At 50.2% G+C, this 13942-nt stretch overlaps 1 protein-coding gene across 4 annotated transcripts in view; it reads left to right on the top strand.

Moving 5' to 3' along the window:
* Positions 1-13942, top strand: part of EMILIN2 (elastin microfibril interfacer 2) — a 42726-nt gene that overhangs the window by 19509 nt on the left and 9275 nt on the right. For all 4 annotated transcript variants that reach the window (XR_009454145.1, XM_059706529.1, XM_059706530.1 and 1 more), the window contains exons 3-4: positions 584-759; positions 3677-5596. Coding sequence is in view for 3 of the 4 variants with exons in the window: in XM_059706529.1 (XP_059562512.1) it covers positions 584-759; positions 3677-5596 (2096 nt within the window). In the remaining variant the exon portion in view is untranslated. The remainder of the gene's footprint in view (positions 1-583; positions 760-3676; positions 5597-13942) is intronic.

Below are 13942 nucleotides of genomic sequence, written 5' to 3' on the forward strand. Positions count from 1 at the left end.
GAGAGAGAGAGAGAGAGAGAGAGAGAGAGAGAGAGAGAGAGAAACATCAATGATGAGAGAGAATCATTGATCAGCTGCCTCCTTCACGCCCCACACTGGGGACCAAGTGTGCCCTGACCAGGGCATGTGCCCTGACCAGGAATTGAACCGTGACCTCCTGGTTCATAGGTCAACGCTGAATCACTGAATCATGCCGGCCAGGCCGGGGGATGCATCTTTAAAATAATGACCGAGTGACACCTGACAGCAAACTCTGGAACAGAGTGTGTTGGTGAAACAAAAGCTCCATTTGTGAAAACTGGCCACGCCCAGTGGGCATGGTGGGGCCAGGTTTGGCTAAGTTGTGTTTCCCCAGCCGTTAGTGGGAGGGGTGCTAGGCTGGGGGCGGGTGGAACCCAAGATGTAGGGGGAGGAGGCCAATAGGATGTGGCTGAGCCCCAGGAGTCGCTGCTGGATGGAGGGGCCTGGCAGGAAGCAGGCAGGGCCCTGAGTGGCCTGGGTCCTCGTCCCTCGAGTCCACTCTGGAAGCGCCAGGGGGTTTGTGACAGGAGCCAGTAAAGAGATGCCACCTCTTCCTCCACAGGTATCGCGTGAACTTCAGACCCAGATACGTCACCAGGTACAAGATGGTGACACAGTTGGAATGGAGGTGCTGCCCTGGCTTCCGAGGGGCAGACTGCCAAGAAGGCCCCAGAGACCCCGGGAAGGCCCTGCGTCCCACGCCCGCCCGGCCTCGGAGCAGCTTGAAGAAACCCACAGGTAACTTCTGGCCTGTGCTCTGCTGGGCAGGGCACCACTGGCGTTCCCAGCGCTCTTTCAGACAGCACCACGCTGAGCTACGCTGTTGAGCTTTCTGAGGTCTTCAAAGAACGGAAATCTATGCCTGCAGCCGACATGGGGAGCACATACATTTATTTGCAGAAGCAGTAGCCATTGGAAGACAAACTTATTGCAAGTAAATGGCTTTGTTAGGGCCACCTTACCGTGAAAGCCAAGGCCTTAGAAGTCAGTGTAGGAGATGCTGGGAGTTTCAGACTTGTATGGCCTGAGGCAGGGATGAGAAGAGATTCAAAAGCAATCGACGCTTTGTGTGTGTTTACTTTCATCTATAAGCTCCCATAAACCCGAACTTAAAGGAGTTAAAAAATTCTTTTAAATAGGCATATAGAATCATCCTCATTCTGTTTGGGGTGAGATATTTGCAAGCATCCAGTGAGGTTATTCTTAAATTTGTTTCTGAATTAACTTTTTGAAGTGAAGTAGCAGAAACTCAATGAATTGCTAAGAAAGAAAGGATCATTTCACCAAAGTTCACCTTTGCTTTTTTTATTTTAAATACTCATCCAAAGATATGTTTAGAGAGAGGAAGGGGAAGAGAGAGAAACATCAATCAGTTGCCTCTCATCTGTGCCCTGACTGGGACTCGAACCCATAACCTTTTGGTGTATGGGACAACACACCAACCAACTGAGCCACACCGGCGGGGCAAACATAGAAAAATATTTAAGTACAAATATTCTCATCACCAAAATATAACTACTGTCAATATTTTGTTATAAAACATTACTCTCTTTCCCGCGGCAGCATATACATTGTTGTGAAAGAAAAATCCATTCTCCCCACAAATATTTTTTGAGCCTCTGTAGCTACACTAGGTCACCTGGGAAGTGGGAAGACCCTGGCAAACACAGTCCCTGGCCTCATGAAGGCAAACATGAGACAAGTAGTACACTAACTCATGAAGGTACTATGATGGGCACACATGATTTTGGACCATAATAGTTTATTTTTGTTTTGTTTAGGTTCAGTTTTCATTTTAGCAACCTGTAAACATACATGCAGTTTAATGAGTCGAAGAGCTTTATTAGGACTATTAGGAAAAGCACTTTCCCTCTCCAGGGATACTTACTTTAAATGCTACCAGTGCCCATTTGTAATTCACTTTCTAGCTATTGGCTTCTCACAGGGAAGGTGAGGATTTGACTCCCTTTCATCTACTGGTCAACACACTGCTCCTATATACCTCCATCCTTTCCATATAGTTAGACCACGTTTCTATGTATTCAGTGTTTACTGTTTACGTTGTAGTAACTATGTAGAGAATGTTTACAGCTGTCGTGTGCTATGAATCTGTTGCTTTTCCTAGACAGCTTTATAAAAAGTATATTTTTTATTTGTTAATTTCAGAGAGGAAGGGAGAGGGAGAGAGAGATGGAAACATCAATGATGAGAGAGAATCATTGATTGGCTGCCCCCACTGGGGCATGTGACCTGACTGGGAATCGAACCATGACCTCCCGGTTCATAGGTCGACACTCAACCACTAAGCAACACTGGCCAGGCGTATACAGCTTTCTGATTTCTGTAAAGTGAATAATGATCTTATATTTTTCGTTGCTTGGTTTTTTATGTTTTTACCCCTATTTCAACCCAGACCCTCTTCTGGTTGTCTAAAAGGTCTCTCATTACATTCAGTACTTCAGTTACATACTAGTATTCCTTAGGAAATCTCACCTTGAGCCCTCGCTGCCTGACCTGGGCTGCCACCCTCTCTGTTCCCAGCTGCTGCCTGCGACCTGAACTGGCCTCTCCTGTCGATTCTGTGTTTCCTGGACCCGCTTGCTCCTTCTCAGTCCACTCCCTCGCTTTGGTAGGGCACATCTTCTGGCAGTCTCATGAGAAGATTGCACAAGAGAGAAACTTTCTGATATTTTATAGTCTAAAAATATTTTTATTCTAGTTTCAGAATTCCAGGTTGGAAATAATTTTCCTTTAGATTTGAAAGCATTGTTCAATTTTCTTCTAATTTCCAGTGCCTCCGGTTTTGATCATCTCCTTTTAGTTTATCTTTCTCTATACCTATCAGTTTACTTTTACTTTATGACCCATCACAATCATCTTTATAATATTTTTTCTTTCTCTTGTACTATTTCCTTGAGGTTATATTTCTCAAGGTAGGATTATTAAAAATTCAAAGTTTGTATTCTTTGACTTAGTGAGCCTTCCTAAATATGGCCAAATGGCTCCCTTATTAGGAGATGCCAAGAGAATCAGTTGCTTTATCTCTCTTTTGCTGTTAGTTTCCCCAACTGCATAACAGCGCTAAACAACGTCTCTGAGACTCTCTTAGCATAGGGATGCTAATAAAAGTAAAAGAACATTTAGGAGTTACATGGACAATAACTTGCTGCTTGAATAATATACCACCCAACGGCTAATGGGTGGATCTTGATAAAGTGGCTTCTTATGGTCTTACAGTAGGCAGTCAACCACTGGGGTGTGGCTGCAGTTCACTAGTGTGGGGGATGATATTTTTGTATGATAAAGTAGATAAAGAATATTTCCCTTCAGGGTGAAAGAGACCACTGAGTATCATGTGCCATGTACATATTCTCTTACACCCTAGGAGGGAAGATGGTACCTCCGCTCCATGGATGAGGGGATCAGAGTTCACAGAAGTTAATTCACATGTTCGAGGGCAGACAGTAAACTGCAGAGGCAGACTGAAAGTGGAGATCTGTTTGACTGAAAGCCCATAGTCTTTTCCACTCTAATTACCTGTGGTGAGAGTGGATGTGGGAGTGAAGGCTTAAGTGTATTCTGTAAGTACCCTGGTTATTGTCTTTGCAGAAACAAGGTAAAAGTTGAGTCATATCCAACTCTTTCTTTGTAACAGACAATGAACCAAGCCAAGTCTCAGAGCCCAAGAAGACTTTGTCACCGACTCGTGCGTCGGAACCAAGTCGGGCAGCAGATCCAAAACTGGGTCCCCAAGAACTTCAGGATAAGAAAATCCAGGTGCTTGAGGAGAAGGTTCTCCGGCTCACAAGGACAGTTCTTGATCTCCAGTCTTCCATCGCTGGAGTGAATGAAAACATCAAACATACCATTCAGGACGATGCCAGCAAAATGCTGGCGTCGTGGCTGAATAACCTGCACCCCCAGCCAGTGCCTGACAGTGCTGTTGGTAGAGACACTGAAACGGTCCAGCTCCCTGGTGACCTCAACAGAACGGAATCTGGCATGAAGGACATCAAATCCGAATTGGCTGAAGTCAAGGATGCTCTGAAGACCAAGAGTGACAAGCTGGAAGAGCTGGATGGGAAAGTGAAGGGTTATGAAGGGCAGCTTAAACAGCTCCAGGAGGCTGCCCAGGGCCCTACGGTGACCATGACAACCAATGAACTCTACCAAGCCTATGTTGACAGTAAGATTGAAGCCCTGAGAGAGGAGCTCATGGAGGGAATGGACAGAAAGCTGGCTGATCTGAAGAACTCCTGTGAGTACAAGCTGATTGGTGTTCAGCAGCAGTGTGATGACTATGGGAGCAGCTATCTGGGCGTGATTGAGCTTATAGGAGAGAAGGAAACAAACCTGAAAAAAGAAATAAATGACCTTCGAGCCCGGCTGCAAGACCCTTCAGCCCGGTCAGATTGCTGTGATGGTGAAAAGACTGGTGACGTTGGGCCACAGATCAAGGTGTTAGACCAGAAAATTGAAAGAGTTGCTGAAGCCACCAGAATGCTAAATGGGCGGCTGGACAATGAGTTTGACCGGCTCCAAGTTCCAGAGCCAGATGTGGACTTTGATGCAAGATGGAACGAATTAGATGCAAGGATCAACGTGACAGAGAAGAATGCGGAAGAACATTGCTTTTACATTGAAGAAACCCTCCGGGGGACCATTAATGGAGAGGTAGATGATCTGAAGCAACTTCTTGACCAGAAAATACAGTCTCTGGAAGAGCGTCTGGGGAGCCTGCTCCTGGAGATGACCAACAACACGGATGCAGAACCCATTCCCCCAGCATCAGCCCGCCCTGGCGGGTCAGGGGCTGGGCATGACCAGGTCATGGTGGAATTAAACCACTTGAAGAAGAAAGTTCAAGTTGTTGAGGATATTTGCCTGCAGGGAGAGCCTCATGGGATAGAAGATACTTTTCCAAATGGAGAAGACCACACAATGGGTGATAGTTCGAGCCTTTTGAAGTCTCTGAATGACACGATGCATAGGAAATTTCAAGAAACTGAACGTAGCATCCAGAAACTTCAACAGGATTTTAGTTTTCTGTATTCTCAACTAAACCACACAGAAGATGATATGAATCATCTTCAGAATGAGCTGAGCAAGTGTCGGGAAGGTAAAAACGCTGGAGTGGATGGGTTTCCTAAGGGGGGCGAGCGAGAAAGGACGGTGGAGCCCCTCCCGACTCCCCAGGACACCGAGGCCCCTTGCTGCAGCCAGCTGGAGGAGAGATGGCAGAGGCTGCAGAGCCAGGTGCTCGCTGAGCTAGACACTTGTAAGGACAGTACGCACGGGGTCCAGAGGGAGGTCTCGGTGGTTGAGCACAGGGTATCTCAGATGGAGAAAACTTGCAGCAAACTGGACTCCATCTCAGGAAGTCTTCAGCGGATCAAGGAAGGGCTCAACAAGCATGTCAGCGGCCTGTGGAGTTGTGTCAGGCAGATGAACGGGACCCTCCGATCACATTCCCGAGACATTTCTGGCCTGAAGAATTCTGTGCAGCAGTTCTACAGCCACGTTTTCCAGATTTCTACTGACTTGCAAGATCTGATCAAGTTTCAGCCACCAGCAGGTAAGTTGACCTTTACAATATCATTCTTGTGTGTGTTTGCAACATGCATTGTGTTAGATTTTAGACAGTTTGTGGAATTAATTACATCAGCGCTACTCCAAGTGTGCTTCATAGATTGGTGCCGGTTTGTGAATCACTTGGTGCTGGGTAGCGATGACATAAATACCAACATTCAGAACACGTATTTAGGAACTTTTAAAGGAATTTGACATCACTGTAGCATTCAAGCACCTGTGTGGGCTGCATCCAAGAACTGTTGTCTTCCGGTCCAGCGCACATTTCCTTTGTGTCTCCCAGAGTTGATCATCGGTCAACTTATTGAGCCAGCTGGACAGAAGGACTCCCCCACCACCACTTCCTGACCTGTCCTCTCCCTGTTTTCTTTTTTCCTCTCCTCGTCTTTGGGCCTTTATCACCTTCTCTACCTTGCCCAGCTCCAGGTGACAGAGACTCTCATGCGTTGCGTTGAAATTTCATGGCCTGGTGTGAGCCTATAAGATTTTATGACCAGGTCCCAGCTGAGACATAAAACGCGAGGAGGGGGCGGCTGGAGCATGAGCGGTAGATGAGCCCTGGCCTGCCTGGGGAGAGCCAGGGCCAGGTCCTCAGGAGGCATGGGGAAAGGACCGAGGTAGTCAGAGATAAGGGGTTTGTAGATAAGGAGTTACCCATGTCAACCAGGAGCAGGAAGCTGGCCTCTGCCCCGGTGTTGGGCCCACCACACCACACTATTTATAACCCTCCGCCTCCTCCCCAGGCCCACGGAGCTCCTGTATCTCTGGAATGTTGAGTGACGGTCACAAGACTGTGTGTGTTCATAGAATGGTTGTCCCTTGTGGTGACAGTGCTGTCTGGACAGTGCTTTATAGTAACCTATTGAACCAGATATTTCCAGTTGATTTGCAACTCCCAGGCAGTGTGGGATGCTGTGTGGACTCTTTCACGTTTGTCTGTTGAAATAGGAGTTGGAGGTGTGGCTTCCAAAAGATTATCCTTTTGCGATGAACTCAGTGTTGTGACTGTGGAATGCATGGACTTCCGGGCATTTCAAAGAGCCCCAAAGAACCAAGCAGAGCTTTATCCGCCCTCGTGTAGCCTCCAGGGCTGGGATATCTGTGACCTGAGTATCAGAGATCCAGGGGTGCATTAGGATCACAGTGTAAGTTACATTGACTAGTAAAATGTCAACAGAACATGTATTGCGCTCCTGCTATGTGCAAGGCTCTGTGAGGGATACAGATGAGTATCACAATCTTCACCTGCAAGGCATTGTTGGTCATAGTGGTGAAGACACACAGGTCTGCAGAGACCTGAATGAGACCGTATGTCCAGGTCCAGTGGGTGGCATAGGGGTTATTTTTTAGTTCATAGGATTTTATTGAACCCTTATTGTGTGGCCGGTAATGAGCTATGTGTGTGGAGTATGTGGATGACTATGTATGTGACAGCGACAGTCTGAGGGGAAGCAAGCAGACAGGGTTGGTTATGGGAATGCCATGTTCATGGGTGCACTGGGCTTGGGGAGTAGCACCCACGGCTGCTGAGGAAGTTGAGGAGGCTTCTCAGAGGAAAGAGCACCTGAGCTGAGTGTCCAAGATTGAGAATTCAGAGGCTGAGGAGTGAGCTAGAGTGATGAGAGAAACTTCTGGAAGGAAGTGTTACTGGGGCTAATAATTGAGGGGTGTGTAGGAATCAGAAAAGGAGGAGGATGGAGGGCATACCTGGTGAAGAGTTGGTGCGAATGAATCACTTATTACCATGTAACAACCTACAACAAAGATGTGTTGTTCTCCATTATTCTGCAAGTTAGGAACTCAGGCAGGGCTTGGCTTGGCGGTTCTTCTGCTCCACTTGGTGTCGGCTTGAGCTATTCACTAGGCTGCAATCAGCTGGCATTGGCCTGTCTGGGTTGGAAGGTCCAGGAAGACTTCAGTCACGTGTCAGTGCCGCAGGATTCCTCCATTGGCCATCCCCTCTCTCTCTCTCCATGTGGCTAACTTGGGCTTCATCGCAGTAGGATGGTCTCAAGATAGTCAGATTTATTACACGGCAACTGGCCATAAGGGAAGGCGGAAGCTGCTGGGCCTCTTCCAGGCTGGGCCCAGAGCTGGTATGGTGTCATTTCTGCACATTCTGTTGGTCAAAGCAAGTTAGCTTTTGAAGGGTGATGTGGCTTGTATTTGTCAGGAGGCAGGGAACATGAATGTCAGTCCTCATATCTCCCACTGGGAGCCAAGGGCCAGGGGTGAGAATGCATAATGCAGTGTATGCAGTGGCCAGTGACCAGATTGCTGGTCCCGGATGCAGACAGTTCCCTCTCAGTCCACTGCCCTCCTCACAGGTCTCATTCTTTTCTTCAGAAGCTCCCTAGTGGGCGCTGAAGTATCCAGGAGGCAGCCAGTGGGGGGCGGGCAGAGGGGCTTCAGCTGATGTTCAGATATATCCAAGTCTCTTTCCTGTCTCTCCTGCTAGCGCAGATGTTTGGCTATTTTATGGGACACAACGTGCATGACTTTCATCTAGTACTTGGGCAGGTGCTTAACTTTCAAAAGGTGAAGAATCACTGTATTTTCCTCACTGTCTCACCTTCAGCGCAGCGGCCCCCCTACACATTCAACAAATATTTTCTGAGTCGTGTCCCAGTGCTGAACTTTCAGCACTGAGGGATCTTACACTGTAGTTGGGAAGACAGACAATGCACAGCCAAGCAAATAAAGATGTGGTTTCAGCTAGTAATCGGTGTGTGAGGAAAGATACAATGGAGTAAGGCAATAGAGATTGGGGGACAATATATTTTTTTTAGTTTATTTTTAAAATATATTTGTATTGATTTTAGAGAGGATGGGGGAGAGGGAGAGAGAGATAGAAACATCAATGATGAGAGAGAATCATTGATCGGCTGCCTCCTGCATGCCCCACACTGGGGATCGAGCCCGCAACCCGGGCACGTGCCCTTGACCGGAATCAAACCTGGACCCTTCAGTCCACAGGCTGACTCTCTATCCACGGAACCAAACTGGCTAGGGTGGGGGACAGTATATTTTAAGTGAGTGGTCAGGGAGGGTTGCACAGTGGAGATAGCTTTTGAGCAGATCTATGAATAAAGTGAGGGGCTAGCCCTGCAGAGATCTGTGGGACAAGTGTTCCTGGGAGCAGGAACAGCATGTTCAGAGACCCTCAGGCAGGAATGAATGCCAGCTTTGGACACTCAGAACGCCAGTTTGATCAAGTCTGTGAGCAAGGGGGAAGGTTGTAGACAGGGAGGCCGAAGAGGGGGTAGGCAGCAGAGCGTGCAGGATTTTATAGGCTGTGGTGAAGGATTTGGGTTTTAAGTACAATGAGAAGCTATCAGAGGATTTTGAGCCAGGAAGCAGTTTGCAGTCCCATCTAAACCCATACTTTCTCCGTAACTTTGGGCAAGTTATTTATCTGCCTACTCCCTAATTTTCTGCATCTATTAATTGGAAATGGTGATAATACCTCAGAAAGTTGTTCTGAGGATTAACACTCCTGAGTAGTGGTGTATTAATTAGCCCTTGGTGATCACATAATAAATATTACCCATATTTTAACCCTCCGTCCCCTCTAATGGATGGGCAGTCAGTGCCTGGCCAGACTTCTCTCCCTTTCCCTTCAGCCTCCGAGGAGTGAGCGGGCCTGTCCACACAGCGGGTGTGGGAGGGGAGCTCTGGGTGTCAGGCTCAGGGCTGCTCTGCAGAATGCTCTCGACAGGCAGGGCATTGCTCCCTCCTTCTTTTCCTTTCGCGTTCTTCTTTGGTAAATTGTGGACCCGGTAGGAAGTGTAAAAAGCCTAGTAATCACCCCTCCCTAGCATTCAGAATTCACGTTCGGTTCAATACTTCCATTGCAGCGGTTCTCAACCTGTGGGTCGCGACCCCTTTGGCGGTCGAACGACCCTTTCACAGGGGTCGCCTAAGACCATCCTGCATATCAGATATTTACATGATGATTCATAACAGTAGCAACATTACAGTTATGAAGTAGCAACGAAAATAATTTTATGGTCGGGTCACAACATGAGGAACTGTATTTAAAGGGCCAGAAGGTTGAGAACCACTGCATTAGAGGCTTGGCACTCAGGGAAAGGTTAGGTTCTGAAGGACAAGGAGGGTTCTCATCCTTCGCTCTTCTGTCCCCCGGGGCTGGAGGGGTTGGGCCCTCTGCCTGGACACACTCACTCCTGTTTCCACAGACGGGCGTGGGCCCTGGCCCTTCACACCTTCTCACCAGCACCCTCTCCCTTTCCTTTAGTGGCACCTGGTCCCCAAGTTGCCCAGTTTCAGCTTCACTGAAGCCAGTCTCCAGTCGAGGGTGGAAGGCAGAGTCTATTTCCTGCCTGGGCCCAGGACCCCCCTGGCCAGCACTGCAAGCATCCTCAACCCCAGACTGGCTGCAGCCGGGCCGGCCTGCACGCCCAGCCTTCTGTCTGCGGGAGACGCTGAGCCCGGCTGACTCCAGCGTCTGCTATTCCCCTTACAGTTGGGAGACAAGGGGACTTCCTGGGGTTGAGAAACCTGGGTCTTCACCGAGCACAGATGGTGGGCAGACGAGCATTTCTGTGCATCAAGGAAGCTCTCTTTCCCGACGTCACGGTTCCAGGAAGGGACCGGCTGAGTAGATGCCACAATATTGTTTCAACATCCTCTAGTGGCCACAGCATTACTTCCCTTTCCAGTCGCCCACCTCTGTCTTCTCGCGTCTCAGGGGGAACTTCTCATACCACTTCGGTTACATTAATCACGTTTCACTTAGGAGTGTTCAGCGTCAAGAATCCCATCAATATCAAGTTGCTTAATTTAAGATGTGCTGTAAGAATGAAAAAGCATGGGTTTTTCAAATACAGTGGGGCCTTGACTTATGAGTGTCCCGACTAACGAGTTTTTCAAGATACGAGCTGTCTCTGGGCCGATGTTTTGCTTTGAGTTGCGAGCTAAAATTCGGGTTACGAGCCAGCTTCAGATACCCCACTGCTAGTTGGCACAGCGAACGTCACAGTGAATGCCACCACACCAGCATCACGTGTCTCACTCGTTCACTTTAAGATTTGACATACGAGTAATTTGAGTTACGAGCTCCGTCACGGAACGAATTAAACCCGTAAGTCAAGGCCCCACTGTAACGATCCAACCATGGAGCCCGGCCTGGAGAGCGGCCTGATGCTGGTGAGGGACCAGGGGACCAGGTCAGGTGTGAGCCGCGTGGTGGGCCTGGAGTGCGATGAACATAGAAAGGCTAAGTACACGACATGCCCTCAGACCATACTGACTCCAGACAACGCACAGCCTTTGACCCTGCAGGCATCAGTTTTTGTTTGTTTGCTTAATCCTCATCCAAGGATATATGTTTTTTTAAATTAATTTTAGAGAGAGAGAGGAAGGGAGAAAGAGAGAAAGAAACATTGATGGGAGAGAAACATCAATCGGTTGCCTCCCATACACACCCCGACTGGGGATCGAACCCGCGACCTTTTGATGTCCCGGATGACGCTCCAACCCACAGAGCCATCGGCCGGGGCAAGGGCATCTGACTTTGCAGTGCTCTTTAGTTGGTATAATAGCAGCTGCCTTTCCCCATCGTCACCTGCGTTTAGAAGCGCAGTGTCTGCGGACTGCACTCTCCCACAGCTGCATGCAAAACCCTCCGGAGCTTAACCGAGAATCCTGGGCTCGCTCTGGAGAGTCCTGTTCCCGGGGATGAGGGGAGACCCAGGAATTTGTAGCGAAGTTTGTGATGAAAACAATAAACCCCTCCCCAGCTCTGGTCCCGGAAGTGGGAGGGCCCTCAGAGGCAGCAGGAGCCACCTGCCCAGGACAGGCTGTGCCAGGCAGGGAGACACAGCAGGAGGGAGGCGAGGGGAGAGAATAAAACCCGAGGTGACACCTGCCACCAGCAGAAGGGTGACTGGTTCCGCATTCGTCACCGATCTGTCCCTCCTCATGCCTTGATTGCTGCCGCTTCATGAGTCAGGTGGTGTGGGTCCTCTCCGCCTTCCCATAGAGACCTTGGAACCAGCCTGTGGGTTTCTGCCAAAAGAGAAATTCCCAAGTGGGCCCTTCTCAGATTCAGAGGGAATACTTCCCACTTCGAGTGTATTGCCGCCCTTTTAACACGCAACTACAGCTGTATCATCAGTGCTGTGCTCTTTGGAGACGTGGACCCGGTTTCTCTGTTCAGCCCGATTCCACGGGCTTCTGTGTGGTCACGGCCAGCCCGCTGGCTCGGCCTCGCGAGGAGACTCGGCGTGGGCCCTGCCATGACCACCAACCAGAGCTCCCTTGTGCCAGCCGGGGCTTTTCCTCTTCCCTCCCGCCCCCCACCCCGTGTGCTCAGAGTAGAGCCATTCAGTGAAGACCCTTCTCCCTCCCTGTGTTGTCCGGATGGACGGAGCAGGTTCTCTAGATGGTCTCCTCGGCCTCTCCTGTCCCTCCCCGCCCACCCTTTAGGGGGCGCGCTTCCGGCCTGCTCTCGCCTCGCCCTCCTGCAGGGAAACCACGGGCTGTTTCCTCGGGAGGCTCCCCTGGCCACTCTGTGCTGTCAGCGCGGGAGCCACGTGGGGACTTCCTGGCGGTGGCGGCGTGGGCTGTTCCCAGAAACCGCGCTTCTGCTGCTCGGTGTGGTTATCGGCTCTGAGGACATCCTGCGTCCATCCAGTTAGCTGCCTCGTGTCAGCATTTTGGTGGATTTTTCAGCCAGAAGTCTTGATTGACATCTTGACAACACTTCCATAGCTGCAGCATTTGTTCTGCAGACACATCCCCCGGACGCAGGCGGGTCTGTCACCCGGACCAGACCTCTGGTGAATTGCACTTCCCGCGTGCACAGTGTTTTGCAATTAGGGAGCGCACCCCCACCCACCCAGGGTTGGCCTGTGTTGTGGAGGAGGGCATGGTCAAGGGGGTTTCAGTGGCTCTCCCACAGCCAGGCCTCGAACACAGATGCCGACGTCGGAGGCCAGGGCCTGACCCACAGCCTCACGTTCTGTGCGAAGACGCCGCAAACGTGCCAGGGACATGCTAAGGAGCCTTAACTTCTGCAACTGAGACTTACATTGCAGCCAGCCTGCCTCCGGGGCTCCCAAGCAGCTGCAGGAGACAACCCGCATTAATCGGCTGGAAGACACGTGTTCTTAGCACACCAGCCTCATGGATTTTGGGTAGTTTTTAAAGGCAGGTCTTTGTTGTAGTAAAGTTGAAACTGGCTTTTAGTAGGGACTTTTAAGGAGAGGGAGTGGCTTTTATTACCAAGTCCATCCATGGGGAGGCTGTGTCCTGCCTGGCACCAGGACGGTGCCCGGGGGGCAGGTTCCCGGCACAAGAGCCAGCACCCGTGGGGCTGACCCATTGCTTACCACGCCTCACGCACTAACACGCGGGCAGCAACACTTGGCTCTCATGAACTCAGCTCAGATGGTCGCTGTCTGAATGAGAAACATATGCTCAGTTCAGAAAGCCCGACTGCCAGAGTTATCTTTCTGGAGCGAGCAAAACGCTGTCTGGTCTGTGTCGAGTTTGTAGTCAGCGTGTGCATCAGGAGCCCCGGGTGCCAGGCCGAGCGTGGGCTGGAGGGGCCGGGCTGGGCTCCATCCCTCCGGTGCAGCTTCCTTGTTCTTTGCTGGGATGCGACAGTGTGTGTGAGTGTGTGTGTGTGTGTATGTGTGTGTGTGGAAGGACCGCAAGGAGATCAGTGGAGGATATTTGGCTCAAGCAGAATGTTCATTCTTTTCCCTCTGCCTTCCCTCAGTATGATGGGTCTGGGTGTTGAGGGAGAGATGACTATGAAGGAGAGAACTGTCGCTGTCTCTGCATACCAGTGTCACCTAACAGGACCCCAGAGGGGCAGCTGTTGGCAAAATGAGGGTGCCACTTTAACGGCTGGCAGGGATTTGGGTGTGGCCCATAGCACGTGCCATCCTTCCAGCCTCCTTTCATTCGCCCATTACCTGTGCCAGGCAGTGGGGATGGAAGATCATTAAAATGTGTCCTCAAGTGCTCATCGCCTGGCAAGAGGCCAGGTAAGAAACTGAAAGAGCAGCAGTCACCAACCTTTCGGACCTCACGGACCACCAGTGTCCGCGGATGGTCCGAGGTTGGTGATCGCTGCCCCAGAGACCCAGAGAGCTTCATGGTTAGAGACAGGATTGTTCAAGTCCTACTGGGCAGATCCAGGATGGCTTCACGGAGGAGGTGGTATCTGAGCTGCAACTTCAGGGGTGGGTGGGTTTCTCTCAGTGAGGGAGCCAGAAGAGGCCATTTAGGAAGTGAGAAAATATAGCAGGAACAAAGCTCAGGTAAGAGCCGGGCACCACTGAGGTACTGGCGCCTGCAG

This window comes from Myotis daubentonii, chromosome 8 (genome assembly GCF_963259705.1).
Source record: "Myotis daubentonii chromosome 8, mMyoDau2.1, whole genome shotgun sequence".
In the NCBI taxonomy this organism is placed as follows: domain Eukaryota; kingdom Metazoa; phylum Chordata; class Mammalia; order Chiroptera; family Vespertilionidae; genus Myotis; species Myotis daubentonii.